Genomic DNA, 17,390 nt, shown 5'->3' on the forward strand with positions numbered 1-17,390 from the left:
CCTACCAGACTATTATTTCAATTCAAATGACTGCTTTTCACAATAGGAAACAGATAATATGACTATAAAGTATATCATGTTATACACAAATATAACATTTTATTTTAGGGGGACTACTTGAGAATACTAAACATTAACTGAATGTGATGTTACATTTGTTATTGAAGGCATATGGTGTAATGTGAAATCCTACTTGTTACTTTGTGAAAATTTGCCAAGTTTGCCTAAACAGAGTATACGGGGCTGGAGGGTGTCTCCTGACTCCTCCCCACTTCTCCAGAGGCTTTACATTTCCCTCCCAGTTTCCTCTGAACAAGGGCTCCAGGTCTGACCCTCCAATTTAAACATAAAGAATCAAGGCATCACGTGAAAGGGCACTGAAAATAAAAATTCTGGACATATGCCTTTTCTGTTTAGGACAGGGCACCAATGCAACTGAAAGCCAAACAACTAGCTGCTCATTTTCTCTCACCATGTATCTACAAATGGTGGTGTCCCTTTCTTTAGTCTCCTTCACTCCCGTGTCCTCTGCTGGAGCCAGGACTTAATCCCTCCTCCTGTCACGTCCCTGGCACCAGTGTCTCCTGATGACAGGAGTGGGAGCTACTGGGGAAGTCAGGGACTCCCCCAAGAGCCACCATTGACATTTCCATGGGGCAGGGCACAGTGAAGCGGGCCTCATAGTGCTGGAATTTGAGAGTGTTTACAACAGTTCCAGCATGGTGCCCTCCCTCAATGCTATTATGGGTTCCATATGTGATATGAAAATGTCTGGAGATAGTTTCTGAGGGATGGAAGAGGGCATTAGGCACCCAAGCTTTTCCCAGTAAGTTTCCAAACACTTTGAGATATATTATCTCTTCAATCATCTCTAGTATTTAAACAATCACATTACTGAGTGCTTACTGTATGTGCAGCACTGTACTTAGCACTTGGGAGACTACAATGGTAGAGTTGGTAGAAACATTCCCTGCCTGCAAGGAACTTCCAGTCAAGAAGGTGAGATGCTTATGAATTTATTTACATGCTTATGGATTTATGTACATGTGTGTGAGTGTCTGCTCAATTTACATTGCCAGTGCTGTATTTTTATGCTTGTCTGCCCCATTAGAGTGTCAGGTCCTAGGAGGTAGGGAACACTTCAGGTTGTTATTCTCTATTAGCCTAGAAAGTCCACTGCACCAAGAGGATGCTCCACAAATGCTACTACTACTACTAAACTCAGTAAGAATATGGGGATTAAATACCAGTTCTTTCTCCCACTTAGACTTTGTGCCCTACACAGCGTGGCTCAGTGGAAAGAGCACGGGCTTTGGAGTCCGAGGTCATGGGTTCAAATCCCGGCTCCACCACATGTCTGTTGTGCGACCTTGGGCAAGTCACTTAACTTCTCTGAGCCTCAGTTACCTCATCTGTAAAATGGGGATGATGACTGTGAGCCCCACGAGGGACAACCTGATCACCTTGTATCCCCACCCAGCGCTTAGAACAGTGCTTTGCACATAGTAAGCGCTTAACAAATGCCATCATTATTATTACATAGAACATGGACTCTGTCAGATCTGCTTATCTTGTCTTTACCCCAGTACTTAATAAGGTGCTTGGCACATGGTAAGCACTTAACACATGCCACAATTATTAGTTCTAACTCAGTGTAGCAAAAGATATTACACTTACACATCTAATAGAGCTCTTCAACAGTATTCTTTAATGACTTCCAAATGCTACATGTACTGCACAAGCACCTTCCGTGACAGTACATAAACTAAAACCTTAATATAGAGAGTTCAGAGTTAATTGACAGGTTCTTCATAGTCCTTTAAAATTATGAACTGGTTTGAACATACAAACGTGAAAAGCTTAGGTGTTCTATAACATTCTATAAATAGAAATATGTTTTAATCAAGACAGAAATTTAGGGGGCATGCAGTTGAATAAATACACACTGTTATGAAATCATAAACCTGACAAAAGAAATAGTAACATTCTTAGAGCAAAGTAAATCATTTCACTTTTGCCTTTGATGTAGTTTTCCTGAGTGTGACTAAAACCTTTCTATTTTTATAATAGAGTGTAAAGGCACCCTGGAGAATGTGAACACAAGCAGTTGTCTCTGGACACTCAAGATGGATTTGGATCAACACATCTGAGATTTTCCCCAGTGAGAAAGTCCTGTTCACAAGTGGAATACAAATAGAGTATTGCAGAGGAAAAATCACAGCCTAATGGCATGAAAATAGATCTGGGAGTTAGGCCATCTGGGTTTTAATTCCATCTCTATCACTGGTATCTTGTATGAAATTGGGCAAGTCATTTTTTCAGTGCCTCTACTTACTCATCTGTAAAATGGGTGTAAGATTCTTACTTTCCCTACTTCCTAGGCAGTGAGCTCCCTGTGTATTGGTCAAGTCTGTGTCTGGATCAATAACCCACCTTTTAAAAAAGGGAAGAATAAAACTGTCACTCAGCTTATTGACCAGGAATGAACATTGGATGAAGGGTCCCCTGGTGAATCTATTAATACTTTCTTAACTCTCAAGCAATAACCCCAGCGATTCTCCCCATCTCAAATTTCCCACCAGGAAACCAGGAATATTGTCTAATCCCAGTCTTGCCACTTGTCAGCTTTGTGACCTTGGGCAAGTCACTTAACTTCTCTGTGCCTCAATTACCTCATCTGTAAAACGGGGATTAAGACTGTGAGCCCCATGTGAGATAACCTGATTACCCTTGTATCTACCCCAGCTTTTAGTACATAGCAAGAACTTAACAAATACCATTATTATTATTATTATTATTATTATTATTATTATTATTACAGACCCTATGGAACTCTGGATTGGATTTCATTATAATTGGGAAAAACAAAAGAACTAGAAACATAGTTAACCTAACTTCAGTTAAGTCTCTAGTCGTGTGCTGACTCATGGCAGCCTATAGATCAGCTAGTGGCATAGTACATCACCAGAATCACCATATTCTGGCAGATAGAGTAGTACAGTGACTCAGTGAAGTGCAGTAGCACGGTACTGCCTTAGGGTCCTTCTATGTTTTGGGAGACAATGAATATTACTAACCTCAATGTTTTAATTTGGTTTTCTTCCTTCAATGACAGAGAGAGAGAGAGAGATCCTAAAAGCATATATCAAAACAAGAATTAAATATCAAATTTACCTCATAATTGCTCCACTTTTTACATAATTGTTGCAACCCTCAGAAATGAGACTAATTTGGTAGAGAATCAAACCTAGCAATAAAAGAAGCAGGAGGAAAAAAACAGAGGAAAAAGGGAGAGGAATTTGAAGAGAAAAGTAAGAGGGCACTTGACACTACACAGGCCTTCAGTGAATCACGGTTACTTTCCCCTCCCTTCTCTTGCTCCGATGTTTGCTCATCTTTAAGAGCCCATACTTGGAGGACCCTGTCTTCCTACCCTAGGCTTTACATTCCGCTGCCAAACTGTAACTACTGCTTCAGCCCACCCTGACCCTAGTCCTCTTTCTATCTCAACATGAGCCAATATTATTGCTTACAAAAATCGTTTACTTTCCCCTCAAAAATCATGGCTGAAAGGATGGGTAGAATTATGCGGTGGAGTCAACTATGCTTGTGAATATGGCATCTCACTATTTTTTCCAACCTCACCTGCATCCCACAACTACCATTACTGCTGGGAACACTGTGCTGTGGCAGGCTGAGGGAGGGCTTGGGAATGTGGTTGCATCAGTCACACAGTACTTATCTGCTCAGAGGCCCTTTTAAGGAGAACAGTGTTCACTAGCAAACCCCTTTGGGGATCTGAAGAGGATCATGGTTCCAAAAGGGATTATTACCATTTTGAATTATGACTCGTTCATTTTGTGAAGACCTCTTAGGTGAGCAGATAAGTGGCTGTGGTGTCTCACTGTCTCATTGTTGCCTCAGTGGTTTAAACTACAAAGTCACTGGCCTAGGAACAACAGATAAGAGCCAGGGAAGAAGATGGAACAGTCCAGTGAGCCCTGCTCCTAAACCTTCTCCCGCAGATGTTTCTTTCCCCCTTACCCACACAACTACTCTGAGAGGTACCACCACCTCTTCTTTGTCCTTCGGAGGAAAAACAATGGCACAACACCCCCTTTCAGCTTCCTCTCTGTGACCTGGAGGGGCAGTGGAGGAATAACACTCACATAATTCCCTGTAGCCTTCTCTCTGTGCTCTGAAGGGGTGGCGATAACATCACAATGCCCCTGGAGCTCAGCTGCTTCTCCTCTCCATTCCCAGCTGAGAGTAGATGAGTGTGGTGGAAATGGAAGGACATGGGTTTTGAAGTTTTGGAAGCGTTCTCTGCCTCTGTGTCCTACTAAGATTTCACAGCATCAGAAAATTGGTAGATCTGCCTGTCAATCAGATCCTGTCTATAGGAGTCAGAGGAAACATAAATCAACCCCTTCACCTGAGTAGAGGATGAGAAGATAAGGACACCTAGGCACACTCAATAGCCAATCAGATGAACTTAAGGCAATTCATACTGATATCAGGTACCTAGAATAAAATCAGAGGGGGCTGTCTAACCAGGGATTCTCCAGTTGGAACAAAGTCCCATGCCTCACCAAAACCCAAACAGCAGGTCTTTAATGTTCTGGTTATTAATTTTATAGCACTAAATCCCCCTCTCCTCACTATGCCAGCTGAAAATGCATTTCCTAACCCCTTTCCATTTATCCCCAAAAATGACATAGATAAAATAAACAAAAAAAGAAACAATGAGACGAAAACATGCCCTATTGAAAGTCCCAGTGGATGCTATTTTTGCAAGCATGGAAGTAATGTTTCTGTCTGTTCATTTTAGTCTATTTCAACTTCAAAACCCAAGTTAAAGGTATAGCTGGCAGAGCTCAGTGTGGAAAAGAAGTTACCTTTTTCTTCACTGGGTTGAAACCAACACACATTTTTTCCATACACTCCTGCCTTCCTAGGCACTCAGATACTGGTGTTAAACATGTGCCAGGGTTGCTTGGATAATTAGGGTGAGTATGACAGAGTCTGGCAGAGTCTGACTGGTCTATCAAAGGGCAAGGCATGCACTACTGCCCTGTTTCAGTTTCCACATCCCTGTTCTCCTTTTACCTCATTATCCTCTCCTCCAGCCAGAAATCCCTGACAAAAAGGGTGAGGAAGGGGTGTTAAAATTATCATCATTAGTAGTAGTATTGTGGTACTTGTTAAGAGCTTACTATGTGACATGTACTATACTAAATACTGGGTTAGATAAAAGATAATCAGGTTGGACCCAGTCCCTGTCCCCCATGAGGTTCACAGTCTAAGAAGAAGGGAGCAGGATTCAATTTCCACTTTACAGATGAGAAAACAGAGGCAGAAAAGTTAAGTGACTTGTCCAAGGTCACGCAGCACATAAGTGGCAGTGTATGGAGTTAGAACCTAGGTTCTCTTATTCATATGCCCATGTTCCTTCCACTAGGCCATGCTGCTTCTCAAGTAAAGATAAAGTAAAAGAGAAGTAAAATAAATAAAAAGAGAAGCAACAGCAATAGCTGCACAGTTGCAAGATAATACAGGTCCACCTATTTGGAAATGCCTCCAACAATAAGCAGAAAAACCTAAAATGGTTCCTAGCGACTTACTGGGGGCCTGGCATGGGTACACCAATCAGGAATTTTTGCTGTAAGATTCTCCAGAGACATGATGAGGTGCACTCTCTGCTTCCAGCCCTCTGTTTCTTCTCTGCCAAAAGGGAACCAGGCAAGGCTCTTTCACAAAGGAGCCTGATACAAAGACATCCTCCACAGAGCCGTTCATTTGGAGTGGAAGACCGGAGCTATCCCGCTTCCCTTTCTAAACAGCCCAGGGAAGCACTTTCAGCCAGGCATTTACGCTGCAGCTGGGATGTTTTAGAAGCTCATAGAGGGGGGAAAAACAACAACAACAACAAAAAAAAACCCAAGCCTGGTGGCTTTCCAACTAAAGGGCAAGAGGGGGGCTTTATAAACCCAGCTTCCATCCTAATCATCAACAGAAAGCTAAGTTTCTTAAAAGAAAAGAAAAAAAAAACAACAAAAAACACAGTGTTGGACCGTCCCAGGCTCAATATTTAGCCAAGTGGCTCAGCATGAAGTTCAAGGAGTTAAGCTAAAGGCTGCCTCAGTACAGTCTGGCAGGAGTCCAAGCAATGCTTTTCCTTCCAAACTAACACATAGTTGTGCCGAAACATACCACATTAAAGCAAAGGAGATGCCTCTCTGTTACCATAGGGACACTAAACAGATGAAACATTTTAACCAACTCTGACGCACAAACACAAACCTATTTATGAACAAAGCAGATGGGAAGGCCAGTTTCTGAGGAGAAGTTGGAGGTTACTGTGGCTAAAGCTCTTGGATCAGATCATAAACAGAAAGGCAATGCAGAAAACCTTGCCCATCAACGGACTGTTCTCAAGAACTGAATACTTCAAATTTGTTGGGGGAAAACAGCACTTGAGATGCTTCTGATCTCATCCCCCTGTTATCAATCCTGAATTAATGGTGCAGGTGCCTGGGACCTGGGGAGCCCATATATACTAGATTGGCTTTTATTTTGCATTCTTGCTCCACTGTCCTAGAAAGGTCTCTCAGGGAGAAATGCACATTCATCATGAATTTGTGTGACACCAGGTCTAAGCTGTGTATTGCTTGGAGCTTTCAATCAATAGTGTTTATTAGCAATCATTTATTGAGCACTTATTGTGTGCAGGGCAATGAACTAAACACTTGGGAGTAGAATACAACAGACCTATTCCCTACCCTTAATGAGTTTACATAAACACCTTTGTGCAGAGCTCTGTACGAATTCAATCCGTCACCAAATCCTGTCAGTTCTACTTTCACAACAATGCTAAAATCTGCCCTTTCCTCTCCATCCAAACTGCAACTGCACTAATGCAAGCATTTATCCTATCCTGCCTTGATTACTGCATCAACCTCGCTGCTGACCTCCTTGCTTCCTTTCTCTCAGCACTCCAATCCACACTTCACTCTGCTGCCTGAACATTTCTCTAAAAAGAATTGTTCAGCCCATGTTTTCCCACTCCTCAAGAACCTCCAGTGGTTGCCCATCTACCTCTGCATTAAAAAGAAACTCCTTACATTGGTTCCAAAGCCCTCAGTCACCTTACCCTCGCCTATCTTACCTTACTGATTTCCTACCCAGCATGTTCACTTTGCTCCTCTACCACCAAGCTACTCAATGTACCTTGATCTTGCCTAACTCACCACTGACCTATCGCCCACATCTTGCCCTTGTCCTGGAACTCTCTTGTCTTTCCTATACAACAGACAACCATTCTCCCCCACTTCAAAGCTTTAATAAAATTAAACAACCTCCAAGATGGCTTCTTCAACTAAGGCTTCATTTCCCTTCTTCCAGTTCCTTTCTCCTTTATCCTTGCACTTAACTTTGTACTCTATTTACCCTATCCTCAGACCCACAGCCCTTATGTACATATCTATAATTTATTTTAATTACTGATTCCACTTCTAGATGGTAAGCTCCATATGGGCAAGGAATGTATCTACCATCTCTGTTATATTTTACTCTCCCAAGAGCTTAGTACAGTGATCTGCACAAAGTAAACACTCAATAAAGAGGATTTATTGACTGATGATTGAAGAGTCAGGGAGAGCATGATTAGTAGAATTGTTTCCAGGAGTTTACAATCTAGTGAGAAACATAGGCACTAAACTAAGACAGAAGGAAGGAGAAAAAGTTTTTGTTCATGAGCTCATTGCTCATTAGCCAACTCCCTGCCAAACTTTAGGCTCAATTCCAAGAAAATAACCAACCTCTGATTCTCCATGGGAGTGTAGGGTGGGGAAGACCCAGTGAAGACAGAGCCTCCTGACACTATGGTCAGTCAGCTCAGGCCTCTGTAGCCTTCTCTTTCACCATTATAATCATCATTTGTTTTGATTGAGCACACAGTATTAAGTGCTTGAAAGAACACAGTGAAAACAAATGATACAATCCTGGTTCTTCAGAAGTTGGGGAGGGTGCGGGCTTGTGGGGTGGGGGGGAACCATAACAGCAAATGTACTAGACAATAGAGTAAAATAATAGATTAAAATAATAAAACAAAAGTCATTCATATTTATTGAGCATGTACTACGTGCAGAGCACTGTAGTAAGCACTTGGGAGAGTACAATACAGCAAAATTAATAGACATGGTCCCTGCCCAAAATGAGCTCACAGTCTAGAGGGGTAGATAGACATTAGTAAGAATAATTCATAATATGTAATTTAAAAATATGTACATAAATGCTGTGGAGTTGTGGCAAATTTCAAATGTCCAAATTTCGCAGATTGAAGTACAGAGATGATGCAGAAAGGAGAGTGAACAGGGGAAAAGAGGGTTTAATTGGGCCTTTTGGAGATGTGACCTTAGTAATGCTTCGAAGATGGAGAGAGTGGAGGTCTAGAGTATTTGGAGGGAGAGGAGGTTCCAGGCTAGGGGGATGATGTGGGAAAGGGGTTGGTGGTGTGATAGATGAGATTGGGGCATAGTGAGTAAGCTGACACTAGAGGAGTAGAGTATGCAGGCTGGGCTATAGTAGGAGATTAGTGAGGTGAGGTACGATGGGGCAGGCCGATTGAGTGCTTTAAAGTCATTTAAAGAAAATGTTTGATGCAGAGGTGGATGGTCAGCCATTGAGGAGTTTAGAGACATGAACTGAATGTTTTTGTTGATAAATGATTTATGAAACAGAGTGAATTAAGGACTGGAGTGGGGAGAGATGAGAGGCCAGGAGGTCAGCGAGGAGAAAGATGCAGTAGTTAAGGCAGGATAATAATAACAATAATAATATTTGTAAAGCACTTATTCTGTTCCAGGCACTGTACTAAACACTGGGGTGGATGCAAGCAAATTGAGTGGGACACAATCCCTGACCCAAATGGGGCTCATAGTCTTAATTCTTATTTTACAGGTGAGCTAACCGAGGCACAGAGAAGTGAATTGACTTGCCCAAGATCACACAGCAGACAAGTGGCAGAGGACAACTGCTTGAATCAGCATGGTAGCAGTTTGGAAAGGGCAGATCTTAGCAATATTATAAAGGTACAGTTATCCATGAGATGGACTGGTACATTTGTTTTAGTGCTTAGGTTGCCACCAGAACACTGTTTACCATCACAGCACCAAACTCCACCTGTGCCGGCAGGAGCAAAAGGTGAGTAAAATCAGAATCCTCCCTGTGCCTCATATTTTCACAGCTGAAATCTGGCAGCTCACTAAAACATCTTTGACAAATTTACTGGAAACAGAAAATCCTGCATGTTAAGTCCCTTTAGAGAGGCAATGGGCTCAATGCCAGAGAACCACTGGTAGCCTAATCCCACTCCAGCAAAGAATAAATATGTTGACCACTTTGCAGCTCTCAGCGCAACACTAGGTTTTTCACTAGAGGATTGGCTTTTCCAGACCAGATAGTGTCATATCATATTGAACCAGGGAAAAAAAGGTATCAATGACAAGGTTTGGATTTTCCAACCCAGAAAATAGTAACGTCCCGGTTTGGATAGCACATTTATAATCTTTGATGAGGTCATATTTCTATATCTTTTCCATTACCCTCTCCCAATAACTCTTCCATATGAATTAGGTAAATAGAAACACAAGCCACAAAAATCTCCATCTCACCAGCCAGACAACATTTATCAAGCACCTTCTGTGCTCATAACATTGTGCCAGCATCTGTGTAGAGTTTATGAAGAATGCAGAGTCCTAGTACTTGTGCTAAAAAGCTCACAATAGAACAAATCATGGGAATATTCAACCTTAGGTCTACACAGTCTCTAAAATGTATGCAGCTGGACCTTTAGGTTATTGAGTCACGAAGGGAAAATCTGGAGCTTAGTCTTGAGTGCTGAAACTAGCACTCTGAAGGATGTCAGCAAATGCATTCAGTTCTCCTATAGTGTGGAAGTTACATTTTTGATGAGCCCCACACTAAGGGAGGTTTCTTAAAGTATATCACACCACCCTAAATGTGTACTTTGAGGATAGTATACATAACTTGCCATATATTATACAGGTGCAAAACTGTTGTTTCTTGACCCATCATTCCATGAAGGCATGAGTTGTCAGAAAAACAGTCCCTTATTTCCCAACAGCGGTCTATCAAAAAAGTATAGCAAAAAAAAGTAATATAAAATAACAGTGTACTTGTTGATTAACTGACAAACCAGACAGGGGTGTCCAATTGCATTGTGTGATGCCAATAGAATTTACATAAGTTAATTCATTTTTCAAATTACTTCAACATGAAATGGAATAGAAGATAGATATTCTCGGGGAAAGCTGGCTTCAGATGATAAGATAGCATCTTTCTTAGGGTGCCACACACCTTTCGAAGATGTCAGGGGCTTCCCGGGCTTTCTCAAAGATGGTGAAGGCTGCCCAAGCCCCGTCGACGATGACTTATCCCTGGTACTTCTTCAATCCACAATATCCTGTTCTAGAGGGCAATTTTAGAATTCAAGCATCACAGTTTATTGGAGAGCAGTTCCACAAGGAGATGAATCTGCTTGATAGGGACCCTCCTCTTTGAATCATGATGAGCACCGTCTCCACTCTCAGATTACACATGAACTATGAGCCTGAGGCACTGAATATCACCTTTGGACTCATTGCATTGGGATCATGAGCTCTTGCTCCCCTAAACCTAAGGGGTGTACTGGTGCATAGCATCCTGACTCCCATTTACTTCAGTGAAAACATGTTTGGAAGAACTACAGACCCAGAACATAGCTACCAAAGAAGGCAAATTCCTTGACGAGAGCTTCCAAAAATCAATCCATGATATTTATTGAGCACTTACTCTGTGCAGAGCACTATTATTAAGTGCTTGGGAGAGTTCCATACAACAGAGATGGTAGAAACATTCCCTGCCCACCTGTAATTTACATCTTAGAGGGGAAGATGACATTAAAACAAAATTATAATCCCGACTCTGCCACTTTCCTTTTGACCTTGGGCAAGTCATTTCACTTCTCTGTGCCTAGTTACCTCATCTCTAAAATGGTAATTAAGATTGTGAGCCCCATGAGGGACCAGGAGTGTGTCCAACTTGATTACCCCAGTGCTTTGCACAGTGTCTGGCACATAGTAAGCAGTTAAATACTATTAAAAAGTTATGGGTATGTACCAAGGGGCTGTGGGGCAGAAGGTGGGGTTCTTAAAGGGTGCTTGATCCCATCAGCTCTTGGTCAATCCATCAGTGTTATTTATTGATCACTTACTAGGTGCAGAGCCCTGTACAAAGCACTGGAGAAATACAATTCAGAGTTGGTAGACATGTTCCCATTCTGTAAGGAGCATGCAGTCTAAAGGAAACCCTGGGAGACAAGAGGATATAAGAAACTCCATGTGGTCAGAGAACATTACTTTTCCTTTGTTCATATTGTTCCCAAATGCCTAGAACTATGCTCTGCCCCTAGGTAGCTATGAGAAAGTTCTGTATTAGATTCTGCTAGATGACATTTAGTTGAATGTTACAGAATGAGTGGTCTTTTTTTTCCTATGCATAGATCCCACTTATGGGAAAGCAAAACCCTTACAAAAAAAGCCACACATATGCTTATCTGCATTAACCACTTTGAAACAAACACACTTTATTCTGCTTTCAAATACTAAAGCACTGCCGTGTGCCAGTATGTATTCATATCAACGTAAATTATATGCATATACAGTATGGTATAAAGTACCTAGCTATCAGTCATCTAGATGACATCTGGATATACTGTTAGCTTGTAACAGGTTTTTTACTACTTGTTTTATACAGGAGGTTGTTGTAGAATTACAGAGTGTTCTTTTCACACCATGCTACTACCAGGAAGAAAAGTATTGAAGTACTGAGAGAGTGCTCATTTTTCATATGCTCTGAGACAGACCCTGGTAATTGTACATAGCTGTTTCTTTTCCTCCACAAGGCGAGTGGCATTGTCTAGTGATTAGAGAACAGGCCAGAGAGTCAGAAGGACCTGGGTTTTAGTCCTGGTTCCACCACTTTCCTGTTGTGTGACCATGGGCAGGTCACTTAACTTGTCTGTGTCTCAGTTTACCTCATCTGTAAAATGGGGATTACAACTGGGAGCCCCATATGGGACATGGACTGTATCCAACCTGATTAACTTCTATCTATACCAGTTCTTAGTACAGTGCATATAGTAAATGCTTAACAAATACCATTTTTTAAAGTTTTACCTTAGAGCCGCCTCTTTATTATTTAAGAATGAAATTTTTCCTTGGAGCTGTTGTCAAACTATGTTATTTTCTACAGAATTATATGGTTGCAGTGGCGATCCTTGTGTTTTTCTGAATTTATATGCTTTATTACAGACCGCTTTCATCTTACCTCAAGATTGCTTACCCCCACATCAGTTAGAACTAAATCACTGCCGATTAGAGGCATTTATTTTCTTGCATGGGTTTCAAAACATAGCAACCAAAAAAAAAAAAAAAAAAAAAATCGAGATCCCCACATAAGTCCCACTTATGCCTACTGGGGCCTACTGGTCCAGGCCTAAGGAAACTATACTGTAGTACCTGAAATTCAGTTTCACAGTAAGTTGCATTTTCATACCAGAGATTTACACAGCAGTAGCCTTTAAACTTTGATGGCTGCTTAGCCAGTGACACTTCAGTTGAAATTATGCACAATCTATTCAGAGTAATTCCTCTTTGTGGGAAGTTTGGAGCCATTTCACTGAACAATGTCACAAGCAAATGTCTTCATATGACATGACCAATAAGTCCATTTTAACTCAAGAAAAATATCGAACCTGATTTAACTGAAAATGGCTTTATTTACAGCATGACTACACTAAGCTATTAGTTATCTTTCCAATTCAATTATATCCTAGGCAGATGCTAAAGCTGTTGCAAAAATAGCAACCCATCTTTTCGAAGAAGTGAAAGATGCCACAGGATGTCTATCCCAAGATTTTCCTATTTAGGGAACTGGTGACCACTTCAAAAATAGAAAAAAAAAATATGACCACCCCTCCTCAAACTGAAAAGGATAAAATGTGGTGTCGGATTTGAAGATGGAAGACCAGGAGCCAAATCTTGCTACTGAAAACAGTTGCCAGTTGCACATATGAAAACAAATTGACCAGATGAAAATATACTTTGCGAGAGTTCAACCGCTCAAGTAATTGGAAATGATGGAAAACATAAGGCAATATAATTAACCCTTAAATTTAAGACATAACTATCATTTTCATCAATTTGTAATATGTCCAAAAAATTCAAAAATGAAAGAAAAGAAAGTTATCTTCAGCTAAGAGGTCAGCAGAAAAGTAAATATAGCATAAAATGTGCCTTGAAGGATGATACTAATTTGTAATATGTCCAAAAAATTCAAAATGAAAGGAAAGAAAGTTATCTTCAGCTAAGAGGTCAGCAGAAAAGCAAATATAGTATAAAATGTGCCTTGAAGGGTGATACTAATTTGTAATATGTCCAAAAAATTCAAAAATGAAAAAAGAAAGTTGTGTTCAGTAAGATTTCAGCAGAAAAATCAAACAGCATAAAATGTGCCTTGAAGGATGATACTTTAATATTTTGATGTTCACCAATTTTCCCACTGAAAAAGAGCACTACCATTCAAGCCTTTAGAATTCTTATATTGGAAATTTGCTTTGAAGAGGAAAATCCATGGAAGCATTCAAAACAACATTATTCAATTCTGAACAAAGTATGAAACTTTCTTTGCTTTCAATTCTAAGATTGAGCACAATGAATCCTTAATACAACTTGATGATTAAAATACCAATGATAAAGATGCAAAAATAGATTTTGAAATCTTCATGATGGAATATTCACCATTTCTAAAGGCTTAGAAAAGGCTCCAACTTTTGGCAACATCCTATATTTAATAAAAATATGGAAGCTATTTTTGTCTCAGGGAGGGCAAAATGATTTATTTTAATCTTATATCTAGCAGCCTTCACAAAAAAAATCGAACATTCTGGTGATTCTGCATTAGCATATTTCTAAGAAACAAACTCCATAATTCATCTGCTACATTCAGGCTAAAACTTGGCCATTTGTCACTAAAAAAAATTCCTCAGAGTGTTGGAGAAGAAAAGCAATGATTCTTTTGGATGTTTGTTAGCTTATTAGTTGAACTTCCTAGAGAAAAACCTGCAATCACTACATTTAAAATTCTGGTGTAAATGTTTTAAAACTTTTGGTGCTGTTAAGGGACAGAATTTATTAAGTACACAAAAACACCCAGATTCATACCCCACTTACCATTTGAGATCTGTTCTTTGGACAGCCATTGATGTCTTCAATTTTTTCATTTGCTGAAAAATAAACACAGCAAGTAAAGCAGAAGCTTGTTCAGAGGCACATATCCCCGTTATTTCCAGAACACTTGTTGCTAGCTAGCTAACTCCTGAGGCCTAAAACTGTTAGAGTCCAATGAGCGCAAATGTGTGAAACATTGAGACATATCAAGGAAGCTGCGGGATTTACTCATAGGCCGTTCCTTTAGAGACAGCTGAAGCAGGGTCATCATCATCAGAAAGGAAACAACTGGGAAGATAATACTTCTTAAAGTGATGGCACCACTGAAATGTCCTGGAAACCAGGAAATCCACTGGGATTATGGCTTCATTCATTTTAAAAAATAGCAATGTGTAAAAAAAAAAACAGAAAAAAGTGGTGTGTTTTTATGTCAGACCATTGTGAATTGAAGTAACATGCAGAATGTATAGAAGACACACTCTCCTGAAGCATTCAGAATACTATTGCATTTCCTATCTGATTTGTTCTGATGCTCTCCTGAAGAGGTAGAGATGGATATCATTAGCCTCATTTTACAAGGGCTGAAACTGAAACTCAGAGAGGTTAAGTCACTTGTCCAAGGTTATCCAGTGAGTCAGTGGTTCAGTTAAGATTAGAGTTGGAAGTCCCCCAGGAAAGTAAATGCCTTAGATAATTGGGCACTGGTGTAAAGTAAAAAGCTCAGGTTGAGCATATCCACTATCAGTTAAAGAAAATGGATTGCCTTAGCATGTCAGTGCAAGTCATTAAGCCACATTCATTATTATAGGAAGCAACAATTTCATGATTTCTTATGCCAGCTTTGTAAATAAATACCAAAAATGTCAGCCTGTCATAGCAATTATTTCCAGCCCCCTTCTTCTTTCTTCCAGTAGAGATACCCACCTACATAGATTAATGAATAAAATCATTCTTCATTGGTAGTTGATAAAGGCTCTAAGCAAATGATTATTTGTAAGAGCACTAAAACACAATTTATAAGAGGATATTTTCATCATCCTACACCCACAACTGGCAAATTGCCATAGGGGATAGACTGTCTAAAAGAAAATTCATTATTTTCTTTAACTATTAGTGTCTCATCAACTGCCAAGTAGAGGCTTGTTGGTCTTTGACAAAAGTGGATTTGTTTGATGGCCCTGACACAAAAGTTGGATTTTCAGTATTTTAGCTATTGGCATGTTCTTACTATAACAAATGGTGTGGAACTTAGAAACTCAAATGATGGAGTTTAGTTAGTTTTAGGTTTAAATACAAAGGTAGTGTTCTAATGCTGCTGGGGTGAGAATTCACTCTTTTTAACTGACTCAAAAGAATTGACAGAGGCAAATTTCCCCAAACAGCGACAAGGTAACCTTTGCAGTTCAGTCCATCTCCACTGTTTTTTCCACCACCAAGTTCCCAGAATATATCCTGATGCAGCTGCCTGCCTTCCAACTGTAAATATAGTTGTGCATTCCCGACACAAAGAGGAAACCCTTGGCAAATGGCATTCCTATAGCACATAAGAAATTATGGTAGGAATGAGGCTAAATGACCTTAGGCACTGCTGTCCCTGGTACAGAATAAACATGGCTTTCAGTTTTGAAGGGATCTCTCTAGGTGAATTGCAATCAAGTAAAATCTGGATTCAGCCAATATAGAACTGATCAGGTTCTTGACTTTGTTCAAGTGCTTACCGCATTAAAAAATAGAGTCTAATCACAGCACAGATATTCTTGACTCTCATTTCAAAATGCCACAAGGTCTTAACTTTAATTCTGATAAGTTTAACAGCAACAGGCATGGTTTCCTGGTTTACTGTTTGAATGATAGCATTTTACCATTTTAAAATGAACTAAGGTAAATATATTAGTTGCATTCCTGTATGGAATGCCAACAAATCAATGAAGCTGACAATTTGAAGGCACTAACTTTTATCAAAAAAGTCTCAGGGCTCTTGGTGATGAATTTCATAACTCAAAAATCCAACAGAACAATAGAACTGTAAAAGAACTGTTAAAATGACAGAAAAATAGCTCCTACTAGAAAGTAGGGAGCATTTGGTGCATTCTTTGGGAGTGAATGATCTGCTCTAACAACAGACACCATGGGGTTAGAGCAGTCTGATAAAATTAACACATGGCAAACTAACAGGATTTCTGGCTTTAAAAAGATCAGGAAGATGGTATTAAAATGGACTCTTTTCTACATTCAATGATTTACTTGTTGAAAAAGAGAAAAACAAATTTCATTTGCTAGCACCTCTGCCTGAGTACCTCAGTGGCATGCAAGTACCAGAAATAGTTGTTGAGAAGATGAGAACAGCTGCCTTGTCCCAAGATCAAGCTCAAGTATGACACTCCTCTTCTGGAGGGCTTAAAGCATTTTATATTTCATGAATCCTCTGGATGGCTCAAAAGGCAGAGAGAAAAGGATGGTAAAGACTTACCCAAAATCGAATAGAGGCAGAGACCTCTGGTTTATCTGGAGATTTTGAGAAGGCCCAAACAAACAACAGGGTAGTTAAATCTCCATTCAGAAAGTAACATCATTTGGTGGAGAGATCACGGGGTTGGGTGTCAGAAGGTCATTCTAATCCCGGCTCCACCACTTGTCTGCTTGTGACCTTCACTTCTCTGTGCCTCAGTTCCCTGTCTGTAAAATGGTGATTGAGGCTGTGAGCCCCATGTGCGACAAGGACTGTGTCCAACCCAATTTGCTTTTATCCCCCCCAATACTTAGTACAGTACCTGGAATACAGTAAGAGCTTAAGAAATACCATTACTTCTTCCCTAGTGTAGGTCTATCTACTCTCTCTCTCTCTTTCTCTCTCTCCCTCTCCCTCCCTCCCTCCTGAGAGAGGGAGTGCTGTCTCCATGTCTTGATTCATTCTATTTATCCTGGCCGGGTAAACCTAGCTCATAATTCACAGTGATAGCACTAAAATGGGATGCAGGGAGTAGCTGTCTTCAGGCTACTCCTGATTTCAAAAGATAATTTCCCTAATAAGAAACATACAGGAAAGGAGGATTCTTGCCTGCATCCCAAATAAAAGGGCTTGTTACAAAGAACAGTGCA

General features: G+C 40.3%; 1 protein-coding gene across 2 annotated transcripts in view; it reads right to left on the minus strand.

Moving 5' to 3' along the window:
• Positions 1–17,390, minus strand: part of NAV2 (neuron navigator 2) — a 361,092-nt gene that overhangs the window by 233,381 nt on the left and 110,321 nt on the right. For both annotated transcript variants that reach the window (XM_038764952.1, XM_038764951.1), the window contains exon 3: positions 14,295–14,347. In XM_038764952.1, the coding sequence (XP_038620880.1) occupies positions 14,295–14,347 (53 nt within the window). The remainder of the gene's footprint in view (positions 1–14,294; positions 14,348–17,390) is intronic.

Source organism: Tachyglossus aculeatus, chromosome 22 (assembly GCF_015852505.1).
Source record: "Tachyglossus aculeatus isolate mTacAcu1 chromosome 22, mTacAcu1.pri, whole genome shotgun sequence".
In the NCBI taxonomy this organism is placed as follows: Eukaryota; Metazoa; Chordata; class Mammalia; order Monotremata; family Tachyglossidae; genus Tachyglossus; species Tachyglossus aculeatus.